This window comes from Nomascus leucogenys, chromosome 18 (genome assembly GCF_006542625.1).
Source record: "Nomascus leucogenys isolate Asia chromosome 18, Asia_NLE_v1, whole genome shotgun sequence".
NCBI lineage: Eukaryota > Metazoa > Chordata > Mammalia > Primates > Hylobatidae > Nomascus > Nomascus leucogenys.
The window spans coordinates 2,319,965-2,334,760 of record NC_044398.1 but is presented as its reverse complement, the minus strand read 5'-3'; the positions used below and the strand labels follow the sequence as shown (position 1 = coordinate 2,334,760).

Sequence of the window (14,796 nt, the reverse complement as noted above, 5' to 3'; positions counted from 1 at the left end):
ATTTATTTTCTCACAGTTCTGGGGACTGGAAGTCCAAGATCAAGGTGCTGGTCACATGTAGGTTTCCTCCGATGGCCATAAGGGAAGCTCTGTTCCAGGCCTCTCTCCTTGGCTTGTAGCCACTGCCCTCTTGCTGCCTCTTCACACAGTTGTTCCTCTGTACATGGGCTCCCCTGATGCCTTTCTCTGTGTGTCCTAATTTCCTCTTCTTATGAAGATATTCTTCAGAATGAATGAGGGCCTCATTTTAACTTAATTACTCCTTTAAAGGCCCTATGTCCAAATACAGTCACATTCTGAGATACTGGGTGCTAGGGCTTCACCATATGGATGTTGGGTGTGGGGACACAATTCAGTGCATACAGCACCGTATTCACATTGTGGTACAGTCAGGGCTCCACACCTGTGGGTTCCACATCCATGGATTTAGCCAATTGTGGTTGGAAAATATTTAAACAAGAAAAGGATAGTTGACTAGATTTGAACAAAAAAAGGATTCTGAACATGCACAGACTTTTTTTCCTTGTAATTTATTCCCTTAATAATACAGGATAGCAACTATTTACATAGCATTTATATTGTATTAGGTATTATAAGTAATCTAGAGATTATTTAAAGTCTACCAGAGGCTGTGCATAGGTTCTATGCAAATACTACACCATTTTATACTAGGGACTTGAGAATCTCTGGATTTTGGTGTCTGAGAGGTCCTGGAACCAAGTCCCCACAGATGCTAAGGAATGACTTTATACACAATGAATGATGGCAGTGACTCTGGACATGCCGGACGTCGGGCAGCCAAGATGAACTTGAATAAGGTGTTGGTGGAGCTGTCAGGTACAGCTGATGAGGCTGCAAGGGCAGAGATCCAAATCTGCACTGAAACCCTGATGAAGGCCCTGGAGTAGGCAAGGCTGCCCCCAAGACCTCTGTGTTCTGGAGCCACCTCCACGAATGACCTGCCCCCCAGCCGTCACCCTTCATTAAAGATGAAGAAGCCTGAAAAAAAAAAAAAAGTATACACACAGGCTGGACACAGTGGCTTACACCTGTGATTCTAGCACTTTGGGAGGCCAGGGTGGGCGGATTGCTTGAGGCCAGGAGTTTGAGACCAGCCTGGCCAACGTGGTGAAACCCCGTCTCTCCTAAAAATACAAAAATTAGCTGGGCGTGGTAGTGCACGTCTGTAATCCCAGGTACTCAGGAGGTGGAAGCATGAGAATGGCTTGAAACCAGAAGGCAGAGGTTGCATTGAGCCGAGATCACGCCACTGCACTCCAGCCTGTGTGAGGAGCGAGACTCTGTCTCAAAAAAAAAAAAAAAAGTATATACAGACACACACAATGTGTATGTTCATGTGTGTGTGTGTGCTTTCATATGCATGTGAACACACATACACACCCATAATACAAATAGATACAGACCACTGAGTTTGTGATACAAGTGAAAAGCAGCTTGGTATTTTGTTAAGTTACAGAATCATAGATCTGGAAGGACTTTCACTACATCCCTTCCAGTTCTTTTCCTTTGTTTGTAAAGGGGGTGAGTATTTCAGCCATAATAGGTAGCTCTCATGTGAATGCAGTAGACAGAGGAGTGTCATGCGAACCGCCATGGAAGTGTCTGCTTGCTGTGAAAATATTGATGTCAGACTGCTAGCCCTCCTGTCTTGCAGAGGACTGCCTTTATTGTGAAATTATATCTTCTCTACTTGGAGGGTGTTTAAGATAACTGTCTACAAAATGATAATTGTTAATAATAGTTGTTTTTTTAAAATTTTCCTTACTTTGCAAAATAAAAATGCTGGCAACTCTGTATTCCAGGTCCATGAAAACGGGCTGGTCTCTAGAAAACATTCCCCAGAGACTGGATGGAACCAGTTTAATGAAACTAAGGTGCTTCCTTTTTGTTGTTGGGAAGCTGCTAATTTTCAATGTAATCCATGAGAAGGACCTGAAAGCTTTGGAATGATAATTTGTAGTGGACTTCTGAAATGAAGTGGGCTAATGACAGGTACAACAGAAGGTAAAGCTTATAAAAAGGAGAATTTGGCTGGGTGCAGTGGCTCATGTCTGTAATCCCAGCACTTTGGGAGGCCAAGGCAGGCAGATCACGAGGTCGGGAAACGGAGACCATCCTGGCTAACACGGTGAAACCCCATCTCTGCTAAAAGTAGAAAAAATTAGTCAGGTGTGGTGGCACATGCCTGTAGTCTCAGCTATTCAGGAGGCTGAGGCAGGAGAATCACTTGAACCCAGGAGGTGGAGGTTGCAGTGAGCTGAGATCACGCCACTGCACTCCAGCCTGGGCAACAGAGCGAGACTCCATCTCAAAAAAAAAAAAAACGGAGAATTTGGAAAGTGGCTGGTGTGTTTCCAGGACTGGTCAGGGTGAGAGGACCATGAGTTGGCAAAGCCCACATTTTCTCCCACCTGTCTATGACTCTCTCAGGGGTTGAAAGGGGTGATTCCTCACAGCTTAGAGGGAATGTTCCTTTTACTTGAAAGGCAATCCCCACAGGGCTGCTGAAAAGAGCAAAGCTGGATCCTTGAAGGTGGACCAGGGAGGAAGGATCCACACAGGGAGGGGTGCTCAGATGTCTCAGCACCCTCTGTCATCCTCTGGGGTTCTCTTTTGCTTTAGAGAGTTCTCATTACCCTCCCCTCAAGTGCTGTGATTTGGAAGCACTGCTTCTTCTTATTTTTTAAAAATTATTTGTATTATTTAATTAATTAATTTATTTATTTTTGAGACAGCATTTTGCTCTGTCACCCAAGCTGGAGTGCAGTGGCATGATCTCAGCTCACTGCAGTCTCTGCCTCCCAGGTTCAAGCAATTCTTGTGCCTCAGCCTCTCAAGTAGCTAGGATTACAGGCATGCACCACCATGCCCAGCTAATTTTTGTATTTTTAGTAGAGACGGGGTTTTGCCAGGTTGGCCAGGCTGGTCTCGAACTCCTGGACTCAAAGCAATCCACCTGCCTTGGCTTCCCAAAGTCCTGGGATTACAGGCATGATACACCAAGCCTAGCCTAAAAAAAAAATTATAAACAATATTAGAACTTTTTTGTATTTTGGTTAAAAATGCATAATATAAAATGTACCATTTTTGAATGCACAGTTCAGTGGCATTAAATATATTTACATTGTTGTACAACCATTACAACTATCCATTTCCAGAACTTTTTCATTATCTCAAACTGAAACTCTTTTACTGGTAAATAACGATTTCCCATTTCCCCACCCTTAGCTTCTGATAACCACCATTCTATTAGGTTGGTGCAAAAGTAATCATGGTTTTTGCCATTAAAAGTATTTGCAAAAACCACAATTAGGTTTGCACCAACCCAATACTTGCTCTCTCTAGGAATCTGGCTATTCTAGGTACCCTCATATATGTAGAATCATGCAATATTTGTCCCTTTGTAACTGGCTTATTTCATTTAGCATAATGTTTTCAACGTTCATCAATGTTGTGGCATGTTTCAGAACTTCATTGCTTTTTAAGGCTTAATATTGCATTGTATATACAGCATTTTGTTTATCATTCATCTGTGATTAACACTTGGGTTGTTTTGACCTTTTGGCTATTGTAAATAATACTGTTATGAACATAGGTGTGTATAAATATCTGTTCAAGTCTCTGCTTTCAGTTCTTTTGTATATATATCCAGAATTAGAACTGCTATATCATATGGTTATTCTATGTTTAAATTTTTAAGAAACTGCTATACTGCCTTCCACAGTGGCTGTACCTTTTTACCTTCTTACCAGCAGTGCACAAGGGTTCCAGTTTCTCTATACCCTCACCAACACTTATTTTCTGATTTTTGATAATTGCCATCTTAATAGGGTGTGAAGTGGTATCTCATTATGAAGCATTTTATTTGATAGTTGATTCTTTGACTTGACACTAGTAATTTAAAGCATGCTTTTCCTAACAGTTTAGAAATAGAGCAAAAATAAAATAGTCATGGGAACCCAGAAAACCTAACTGTAATAAAAGTGGCTGGCTTGGTATTCTCCTGATGCCCTCAACTTGCCTAGAATTTTTTGAAGTACAGACCAAGAAAAGCAAGGTCTAGGAAAGGCAAGAGTTAAGCCTATGCCTTTCCTGTGATGGGGACCCCAACTTAACCATGATAGCATGTTGTGGTGGCAGCAGGACATTGACCCTGGAATACAGGATGGCGGTCTAACACATTGGCACACGTGTAGTGGGGTGGAGCATTAGGGTCCTGTTTTGTCGTATTATTATAACTCCCTTGTCTTGATTCTACATTCACCAGCTAATCTTCTGATCTTAAATTTTGTTTCCCAGACCATGTAAAACATGTGCTGTGCTCAGCTTGGCCATTGTTTTCCTTATTCAGCAAATGGATATGCTCGTTATAAATCATTCTGCTATGCTTGATTAGCATGACTGACTCCATAAGGGCTTTTTTATCTCTGAAAAACTGAAAATTCAGCTCCCTGAATCTGTAGAGCCAGGGGCAGAGGTGCAGTCGCGTCTCAGGGCCATGCCTCTTCTCTTCTCTGGAAATTTTCTCCACATGGAGACTTCACAGCTTCTTTCCTCGGTGTGTAGCATGAAATTCTTTATGTCCAGCTGAAGTCTATTAGAATGGGACTAGTCTGTGGAGTACTACAGAGCCAGGAAACACTCACTTTAAAAATTACTTCTGGCTGGGTGTGGTGGCTCATGTCTGTAATCCCAGCACTTTGGGAGGCAGAGGCAGTCGGATCGCCTGAGGTCAGGAGTTTGAGACCACCCTTGCCAACGTGGTGAAACCCTTTCTCTACTAAAAGCACAAAACTTAGCCAGACATGGTGGTGCACACCTGTAATCCAAGCTTCTAGGGAGGCTGAGGCAGGAGAATCGCTTGAACCCAGGAGGCGGAGGTTGCAGTGAGCCGAGATTACACCACTGCACTTCAGCCTGGGCAACAGAGGGAGACTCTGTCTCAGAAAAAAAAAAAAAACAAAACTTACTAGCCTGTTTACTACTATATAGGTGCCCAGGGCATAACAGGAAGATGTAGATTTATGAATCCAAACTGCTTGTCCCCTTTGAGACACCAGCTGGTGAAAGAAGGGTGCCCACTTCTTAATTAAGCAATTCTTTATTTCAGGTGGTGACTGAATATCTATCAGTGTAAAATATTAAGTCCCATTTCTGTTTTTGGAAGTTGATCTTCTATTGGCATTGATTTTTATGTTAAGATGGAAGAAGTCTTCAGGCTTGGGAACGCTTTTTGTTCGCTGTCTTGCTGCCGGAAACAAGTTGCTGATGTGCACAGGAGAAGCAGGGATAGGCAGGAAATAGATACATCCGGAATTCTCTGTTAGCTGTCAGTCGCCATTTTTTGAGGGCTGCTGGGTAATTGAGTACTTTCTAGGAAACACTAGAGAATGGCATAAAACTTGGCAGTGTAGAGAAATGTGGGAAGTATGTCCATTTGAAAAGGAAGAGCCCAGCGTGCGTGCGTTCGTGTGGGTGTGTACGTGTGTGTAATGTCTCTAGACTGAATTGAGTAGCCAGATCATTAGACTTCAAAAGTAAGAGTCATACTCGAGTCAAAATAGTCGTGAGGAGGAGAAGACTACAAAGTCCTGGAAGCATGACCTTTTTTCTTTAATTGGAGGAGAGAAAAATCCACGCCCCATGAAAGACATCACTGACTTAAAATGGATTCACAGTAAAAGAATCAGCAGACCTGGGAATTAAGTGGGAAGTGCCAGTAGAAGGTGGCGGTTCACGCAGACTCTATAAAAAGGAGAAATAAACTTGAGAATAACACCATGTTACCGTTTTTAAAGTACTGCCCTGGGAGGACACTGTGGCGGCTTTGATTGAGAGGGTCAACCATGATCCCTTGCTGGGAGGCATTGCCTTATAGAGATGCTTTAAGAAGATCCAGCTGGCTCAGAGTGTGATTCATAACCTCGAAGTCTCTCATTTCCTGTGTGGCCCTACCCACCTAGACACAGGTAAGCTGGGTGCACCATTGTTCTGTGCAAGGAGGAAATTAAGCTTCTAAAGTTGCGCTTCTGAAGTTCCCATCTTGGGCTCATCAGCCACCAAAGTGCAGCGTGGCTGAGCGTTATCTTTGGTTTCTCAAGTGTCTTTGCTGGAGGAGAGAGAGGGTTATGAGTCACAAGGGTGACTTCTCTATGCTGTGCGGGGGACAGTCTTCCTGGAAGTAAGAGGAAGAAGGATAAGAACAGGTAACTGACAAGACCTTTCTGGCCTGGGCCAGAACAGAGGTTGGTGGTCCTGGGTGGCATGCCTACTTTTGGAGTTTGCGGATTGAAGAGGAAGGTGAGAGAGTCATTGCAATTGGGAACTTTGATCATCTGACTGGCCATTAGGTCTTCCCCTGTACAAACTGGTCAGCATAGGTCTTTGGATCTGTGGCACTGGCTGGCAGTTTCGTGGAATGCCTTAGTAGCTGTGCTGTCAGTTGTGTGCATGTTTGTGTGGGGGCATGCTCATTTTTCAGGGTTTTTGGCACCTTTTGGATGTCTTCTTAATGTGCTAGTCCTGTGCCTGGGTTGGTGGTCACTTGTAAAACTCATCTGCTGATGTTTACCCCTTAACATGGAAAAAAAAAGAGTCTAACTCCAAAGAAGCAGCCCCCTTAACATGCATACCATCGTAATCCACCAGGGATATTGACACAAAGACATTTATTCACTCTTTGAGAAGTTCTGTGTCTGAGTACATCTCCTCAAATTCAGGGAGGTGGAGAGAATTGCTTGATCCATTTTTAAGAAGGTAGAGAGGGCTGGGCACGGTGACTCCACCTGTAATCCCAGCACTTTAGGAGGCCCAGGCAGGCAGATCACCTGAGGTCAGGAGTTTGTAGACCAGCCTGGCCAACATGGCAAAACCCTGTCTACACCAAAAATACAAAAATTAGCTGGATCTGGTGGCCTGTGCCTGGAGTCCCAGTTTCTTGGGAGGCTGAGGCAGAAGAATCACTTGAACTCAGGAGGCAGAGGTGGCAGTGAGCCGAGATCGCACTACTGCACTCCAGCCTGGGTGACAGAGCAAGACTTGCCTCAAAATAAAAGAAGGAAAAGAGGCCAGGTGTGGTGGCTCATGCATGTAATCCCAGCACTTTGGGAGGCTGGGGCAGGAGGATCATTTCAGCCAGGGAGGTCAGTGCTGCAGTGAACTGTGATCATACCATTGCATTCCTACGTGGGCAATAGAGTAAGACCTTGTCTCAAAGAAAGGGGGGCAGGGAGGAAAAGAGAGTGCCCAGGAGTGGTATGGGAACCTGGATTGGAGCAGGAAAGATTGGATAGTCCGAAGAAGGGATGAAAGTGATGGGAATGTGGGTTGGAGAAGGGGTGATGGTTTAATGAGAGGTGTCTGGGCCTGCTCACCACGCTTTCTCTGTTTGGGTTTGTGATCTCCCCTCTTCTCCGACAATGGGCTGGCCTGGGCCACACTACCCTGTGCACACCTGGAAAAGGTAAGCTTCCTTTCAGGGCTAGCTTTGGGATGCAGTCCTAATCTTCATTTTTGCTTTTGTTGGCAATGATGCTTTCAGCTGTTCAAAAGAGCAATTTAGTCTCTCTCTCATGCTCCTGGAGGCTTGTTTAGGATATGTTTCCTGTCAAAGAGGTTATTTTTCGTGACTCTAATGTTATAAAGAAATCTGACATTAAGAAAATCTCAGTGCAGAGAGGGTGGTTCTCAGGAGTGGCAGCCATACAGAGAGCAGCTGCCCGTGGAGCTGCCGCTTCCTGCTGTTGTGTTCAAGAGAGAGCAGCTGCCGGCCTGTCAGCACCCCAGGGAGTGAGGCTCAGGGCCAGGCTGCCTCCCTCACCACGTAGATGGCTGAGATCATGCACACTGTGGCGGGAATAGCAGACTGTGGGGGCTGCTACTTGGACATGCTGGCAGTTCCCAGCTTATGTTTCAGCAAAGCTTGGAGAGCCATTGCTGGGCTTGGTAATGGGGACACTTCCCTAGCACTGCCTTATGTTTGTTGTTGGTCTTTGTGCATCTGATGGCCTAAGCTGATTAATTTGAGGCTTGCATGAAAAAATAATGCTTCATGGACTTGTTCAAGGGCACTAGGTGACTGCTTTAAAGAAGAGGTCAGAGGTTCTGTCCTCCAAAACTATCTTTGGGATTCAAGAAGTGAGAGGAAAGAGCCAGTGGAGACAAATGCCCCTCCTTTTGTTTGAAGGCTACTCAGGCAACTGGTGGCTGCTTGGGGAGAGCTGATGTCACATTTCATTCTGCAGAATGAAAACCTCGTGTAGGCTGGCTCTGGTATTCACTCATTCTTGTCTGTCAGTGTTTGTCAGAACTTTGCTCCTCTCTTCCCACCTTCAGGACTTTTGCACATGTAACTTTCATTACCCTTTGGTAATGCCCTTTAGTAATCCGTCCCTAAATAGTTCGTTTAGATGAAAGGGAATAGTGTAAGGGGGAGAAAAAGAAGGCATGTCTCTATTGTAGGGTGGGTGGTTGATATTCCTTACAGTTAACTCTTACACAGACATATTTTATTGACTAGTTCCTGACCGGCCCCATGAGGGTGGTGTTACTGCTGCTTTCTGACTGGTCCTGTGGACCCTGGTAGCCACAGATGGGGGTCCCCACTGTGTGCTGACATTGAGAACTGTGTGGCCATGGGAGAACAGCTCTCGATTCTGTGGTGTGCTGAATAGACAACACCCTCCATCTTTATTTTCTTTATTCCTTTAAGTACTTTTCACTATTTTTCTATTCCAGATGAAGTTTAGTGCCTCCCTCTGCTCTGCTATTATAGTAGCTGTAATGTTGATTTCTACTAAAAATGATATGATCAAGCCAGACTTCATCTTATTTTCCTTAAAAAGGAAAAACAGGGAGAGAAAGATTATTTTATTTTTGAGTTGGTAGAATAGCATGAATCCTAGGATGTAAATGTTGATCATTTTGACTTTTAAATGATCTAAACACCTTGAAGTAATTTTTTGTCATAGTTTTATTTATTTGTCTAGGCACCGTGGCTCACAGCTGTAATCCCAACACTCTGGAGAGTGAGGCAGGTAGATTGCTTGAATCAATCAGTTAACACTTGGTGCATTTGATAAGAATTGGCTGACCAGGGAGTTGGGTGTGTCTGAAGAACAAAGAGAGGCTTTTCTGTTCAAGATCAGCATTTCTAATTAATAATAGTTGTGCTGCCTGCTAATGTTTTTCTTAATTTTTCATGCAACATCACATTTAATTTTTATAGCAACTCCATGAAGTGGGTACCATAATCATCTTCGTGTTACTAGTGGGAAAACTGAAGCTCAGATTTTTTTTTTTCATGGCTCTAGAGCAGGGATTGGCAAACTTTTTCTATAAAAGACCAGAAAGTAAATATTTTAGGCTTTTTGGGCCCATCCTTTGGACAGTATGATGACGTGGGATTGGGGTCTTTTTCAGTGGAGTCCATGTCTGAGATGGGAAAGAAGGGACAAGGGAAAGGGGAGAGTGATGCAGAAGTGGGGCGGAAGAGTGGTGGTGATTTTGCCTCAGCTTCCCTGAGGATTGAGCCCTGGAGGCAGTGGGGAGGGATGTGGGCGAAAGAAACCTCAGAAAGCTCTTGAAGCGGGGCTGCTTCAAGAATCTTGAAGCTCAAGATGACTGCTGACTGCTTAGTGAATCTTCGTTTCCGCTGATATTTCATTCAGATTTTCCCTTATGTTACTGCTATTTGTCACTTTGTCTTCCTTTCTCCATTACAAGGGAAGGTCTGTGGAGTACTGATCTGTCTCAGGCATCTCTGCCCACCCCACAGTGTGCAGTGTCTTGCACACAGTAGGTGCTCACAGTTATTGAAAACAGGCTGCATTGACTTATCACCTTCGGCATCCATGCTGCGCAGTGCAACCATCTTCTCCCAAAGAAGTTAGGAATTTTTGGTCTAAAATAGTCACAGTTAACAAAGATACTTGGGAAATCCTGAAAATATGATAAATTTCAGGAGTAGGCAGTTGGACAAGTTGTGGACTTCTGTTGAGGATCTTCCGTAAGATCCACTATGCAACTTTTGCTGCCTGTTTTTCTTTATTCGCTCCATTTTATTAAACTTAGTTTCCTCCAACCCCACTGGAAGCAAGGAAAGCAAACAAACAAACAAAACCTTAGGTTGCTTATCTCCATTGTTGCATAGTAGGTGTTCAATGGATACCTACTGAGCTAGTTCATTTCTGATACTAATTTGATTACTTCTCCTGAACATTCTTTCTTCTTACAGAACTCTCTGTCCTCTACCTCCCAAATCCCACAAAACATCTCGCCTCCACGCAGAGGCTGATTGCTCGGGAATGGTACAGGAGGCCCTTGGTGATTCTAATTGATGAAAGACTAAAAAATTCCCTTATAGGGGAACATAAATCAATGTCAGTCTGAGATTGGGTAACACATCAAATTAGTATCAGAAATGAACTAGTTTCAGCAGGCTCTTTACATACTCTTGCAGGTATAGGTGCTGAGCCTGAAGCTGTAAGCTCAGAGATTTTCACATACTCTTTCCTTCCTTTCCTTCTTTCCTTCATCAGTTACTGAACATTGGTTATGTGCCAGGTACCGGGTTAAGTTCACAAAAAATATACAGTGTCTGACTTCAAATACATTATTCCACTCTAGCGGCGAGAGAAAAGGAAGTAGTGGCCACATGATATAAGGCGTGAACAGCTGGTAGGAACCTCTCCTGGCCTAGGGGGTAAGACCTCCTCCAGGGGTTTGCTGCCAAACTCTTGAATGCGATCAAGAGTAGTTAAGGTAACTGTGCAGCTCTGGATGAATTAACAGGTTCTGCCCTTGACTTTCTCCATGTGTGCAGGTTGGAGATGTCTGCCCAGAGGTTAATTTCTAACAGAACCTCCCAGCAATCGGCATCTAATTCTGATTACACCTGGGAATATGAATATTATGAGATTGGACCAGTTTCCTTTGAAGGACTGAAGGCTCATAAATGTAAGTGTTATACAATTCCTCATTGTATGCATAATTGTATTTCTCTTAACCTGTGAAATCCCCAAGGACAACTTCTCCTGAACATTCTTTCTTCTTACAGAACTCTCTGTTCTCTACCTCCCAAATCCTACAAAACATCTCACCTCCACACATAGGCTGATTGCTCGGGAATGGTCCAGGAGGGCCTTGGTGATTCTAATTGATGAAAGACTAAAACATTCCCGTAGTAGGAGAACATGAATCAATGTCAAGCTGAGATTGAGAATTTTAAAAAAAGCATTTGCTATTTTAGTTCCTCCAAACTGTGAATGCTTGAACTATCAAAAATATGTATAAAAATAGGATCTGGAATTGTTATTTGAAGAACCTTCTTTTGTAGCACAGCGGCATCTTTTCATCCCACTTGGTTTTCTGGAGCTGTGGAGAGCAGTGTATCCATGTGTGTTCATAATGACGGACCAGAATAGCCTGCGATCATTTCTAACACTGTGTTCTAGGCATCAATTGTGTTTCATGCTATTGGAGTAATTAAGGGTCCGGCACAGAGCAAGAAAATGTAATTCTGTGAGACGTTGCTATTCAACTCCAGTCATAACTGAATGCTGACTGGCCAGCATGGAACATCCTTGCTTCATTAGGTAGAGTTAACAGTTAACATGGTAGGCAGGAACTGCTGCCCAGTCTCAGATCCTGTCTTGGTAACCCCGTAAATATCCCTGAAATGTTCACTTTTGTCAGAGTGAATTATCCACAGCACTGTAAAATTTTTACGTTCTTAACTGGTCCAGGTTAGTGGGACACATTAGGAAATAGAAGAGGGCTTAGAATCAGAGAAACAAATGTAGCAAAGAAAGTCTTTTCGTTCCTTTAATTATTTCCTGGCTGCTTCTATCCTGACCTGTCTTGGCATTCATGATCTCTTGCACCAACTTGGTGCTCTTTTGCAAGAAGGGCTTTCTATTTTTGTTCCTTTAGCAAAAATCATTAATTAAACCATATGTCCTTTACCCCTTAAGTGAGTAGTAATAATTAAATACTTCCATTCATTCCTTTATTGACATCTGCTCAGTATTTCTTTGTGGAAAAAAAAGCACATGGTATTCATCAAGGTATGCTGTCACTGATTATCTGATAGAAGGCTGTTGGGTGTGAAATCACCTTCTTTAATTGACTTAAATTCTTTAATATGTTGTTTTTCTAGGATAACCTTTATGTAAGGACAATTGCTTGTTCTGAATTATAGTGGATATCAAAATGACTGGGAAAATGGCCACATATTTTCTTGAAATGTGGGCTTTTACTGCTTGGTGACATCAACTTTACTTTTGTGTCAGCTTGCTTCTGTCTCTTTTCCTTAGTTTAAGAGGCACAGAAGACAGGCCTGCTGCTGTAATTTTGGTTGGTACATTTCCAGAGACAATTGAATAAACTATTTTTTGAGGATATTACATTCTAGAAATAATTATAGCTGGAAAACTTCCTGAGAAACATAGGCAGAGGTGTGACTCATTCCTTCCTTCCTTACTTTACTTACTATATCATTAATAACAATTGCTTTTGTTAATTTTAATATTCACATCAAGATAAAACAAAAATGCCTGAGCACTTACTGTTCTGATATAAGAGAGCTGATAAGTAGCAGCCTTTAGCTTCAGGAACCTGACAATATATGTAACACATTGAGAACAAAAAATAAACAAACACAAAACCCCAGATATACAGGAAAGTGAAAAGATCGAGTCAACTGTTGAAATGTGTGCTCTGGTACAGTCTCTTTCATTTAAAAATGCTGTGATTCTGACCTTCAAGTATGACTCCTTGTTTTGCTGGGCAAAATGCAAAGCTAATTAGATGCAGATTCAAAAGAACAGAAGCAGGACATTTCAAGGGGAAGCAATCATTGCGGACAGGAAGGACCATAACAGTTATCTTTACTTGCCTTACCTGTAATGGATCATACTTGGTAACAATAGCTCCATCTTTAGATGAAGTTCCTCTGCTGAAATTAAGATTCCTACCTTCAAAGGGTGTTTCATCTGAGAAGCAACCTCAGATGGTCCTTGAGAATTCTTTTGCCATCAGTTTTGAATCCAATATTAAACCTTATCACGTATCAGACGTGGACATGTATCTGATACAGATTTGGCACCAACAAAGTGGAAACTTATTTATTCATTCATTCAATATATATTTATTGAGCACCTGTTATGTGCAATACTATTTTAAGCACTGGAGAGACAACAGTGAACTGAAAAGACAAAAATATTTCCTCGTATAGAGCTTGCATTCTAATGGGAGGGACAGACAATAAATAGTTAAATAGATAATGTCAGATGGCAATATAAAAGGATAAATAGAGTGGGGGTAAAGGGATGTGGAGTGTGGAGGTGACAGTATAGAATTGCCATCGAAAGCCTTACTGAGAAGGAGAGATTTGAGAAAAGTCCTGAAGGAAGTGAGAGATTGAGCAACAATATATCTGGGGGAAGAACATCCCAGAAAAGGATCCTTGGCGGGAGTGAACTGGATCATGCAAGGAGGCCAGCGTGGTACCAGGGGAGTGATAAGAGGCAGAACAGCAGGAAACGAAGTCAGAGAGGCTGTGGGGACAAGGACGTGGGGGGGCCTTAGAGGTCATGCTAAGGACTTTGTTTGGCCTTTTAACTCTGAGAAGTCACTTGAGGGTCTGGAGCAGAGGAGTGCCATCTGGCTTAGGTTTCAACAGATCATTCTGCAACTGGGGAGTGAAAGGCATGAGATTAGAAGCCGAGACCATTCAGGAGGCCTTTGCCATAGTGCAGGCAGCTGATGATGGTGGCTTGGAGTCAGATAGGGAGAGTGAAGTGGTGAGAAATGCATACATTCTGGATATTTTTAAAAGATGGATCTGGCAAGATTTGTCAATGGATTGGCGGTATGTGTAAGAGAAAGAAGAGTCAAGAATGATTTGAAGATTTGTGACCTGAGTAACTGGCAGGATGGAATTGCCTTTAACTGAGAGGGTGAAGAGTATGAGAGAAGGAGGTTTCAGAGAGGAACCCCAGGAGCTCCCTTTTGGACCTGTTAAATTGAGACACCTATCACATATCCAGGAGGACAAGGGAGGAGAGGTGTTGGGGGAAACTGTAGACTTGAGAGTCATCAGCATGTAAATGGTATGCGTTCAAAGCCAAGAGGCTGGATAAGTGAGTGTAGATAGAAAACTGAAGAGTCCAACGCTGAGCCCTGGGCACGCTTGTGTTTTGAAGTTGGAGGGTTGCATAGCAGCATAGGCGCCTGAGAGGAATGTACAGAAAGTAGGAAGAAAACTGGACAATTGTGGTCTTCTGGACGCCAACTGAAAAAAGGGTGGCAAAGACAGTCTGTGTCAAATGCTGCTATTAGGTCAAGTTAATTGAAGAATGAGATTCGACCATTGGATTTATAATGTAGACGTTACTGGCAATGATTTGGAAAGCAGTTTTAGTGGAGTGCTGGGGGTAAAAGGTTGATGGAATTGGTTCAAGAAAAAATGAGAGGAGAGGAATTGGGGACAGCATGTACACACAAATCTCTTAAGTGTCTCACTATAAAGGGAAGGAGAGGAATGGGTCATTTATGAAGGGTGTGGCTGGGTGAGACAAGGTGTTCTTAAAGCATCAGAAGCAAAAGCTGATGAGTCAATGAGTGGACAATCACATTTTAGCAGGACCACTCTGGCTGCTGTGTTGAGAAAAGACTGAAGGAATATCCTCTTAATTTGAGCTATCAGTGGTGGCCAAATTCATGCTTTTTCATGTGCCACCTTGCAGATACCAGACCCGTGCATGGATGAGTCAG

General features: G+C 43.1%; 1 protein-coding gene across 5 annotated transcripts in view; it reads left to right on the top strand.

The window, feature by feature from the left end:
• MRAP2 (melanocortin 2 receptor accessory protein 2) overlaps positions 1 to 14,796 on the top strand; it is a 71,391-nt gene that overhangs the window by 24,330 nt on the left and 32,265 nt on the right. For all 5 annotated transcript variants that reach the window (XM_030798534.1, XM_030798535.1, XM_030798536.1 and 2 more), the window contains one exon: positions 10,844 to 10,977. In XM_030798534.1, the coding sequence (XP_030654394.1) occupies positions 10,851 to 10,977 (127 nt within the window). In that variant the 5' untranslated portion in view covers positions 10,844 to 10,850. The remainder of the gene's footprint in view (positions 1 to 10,843; positions 10,978 to 14,796) is intronic.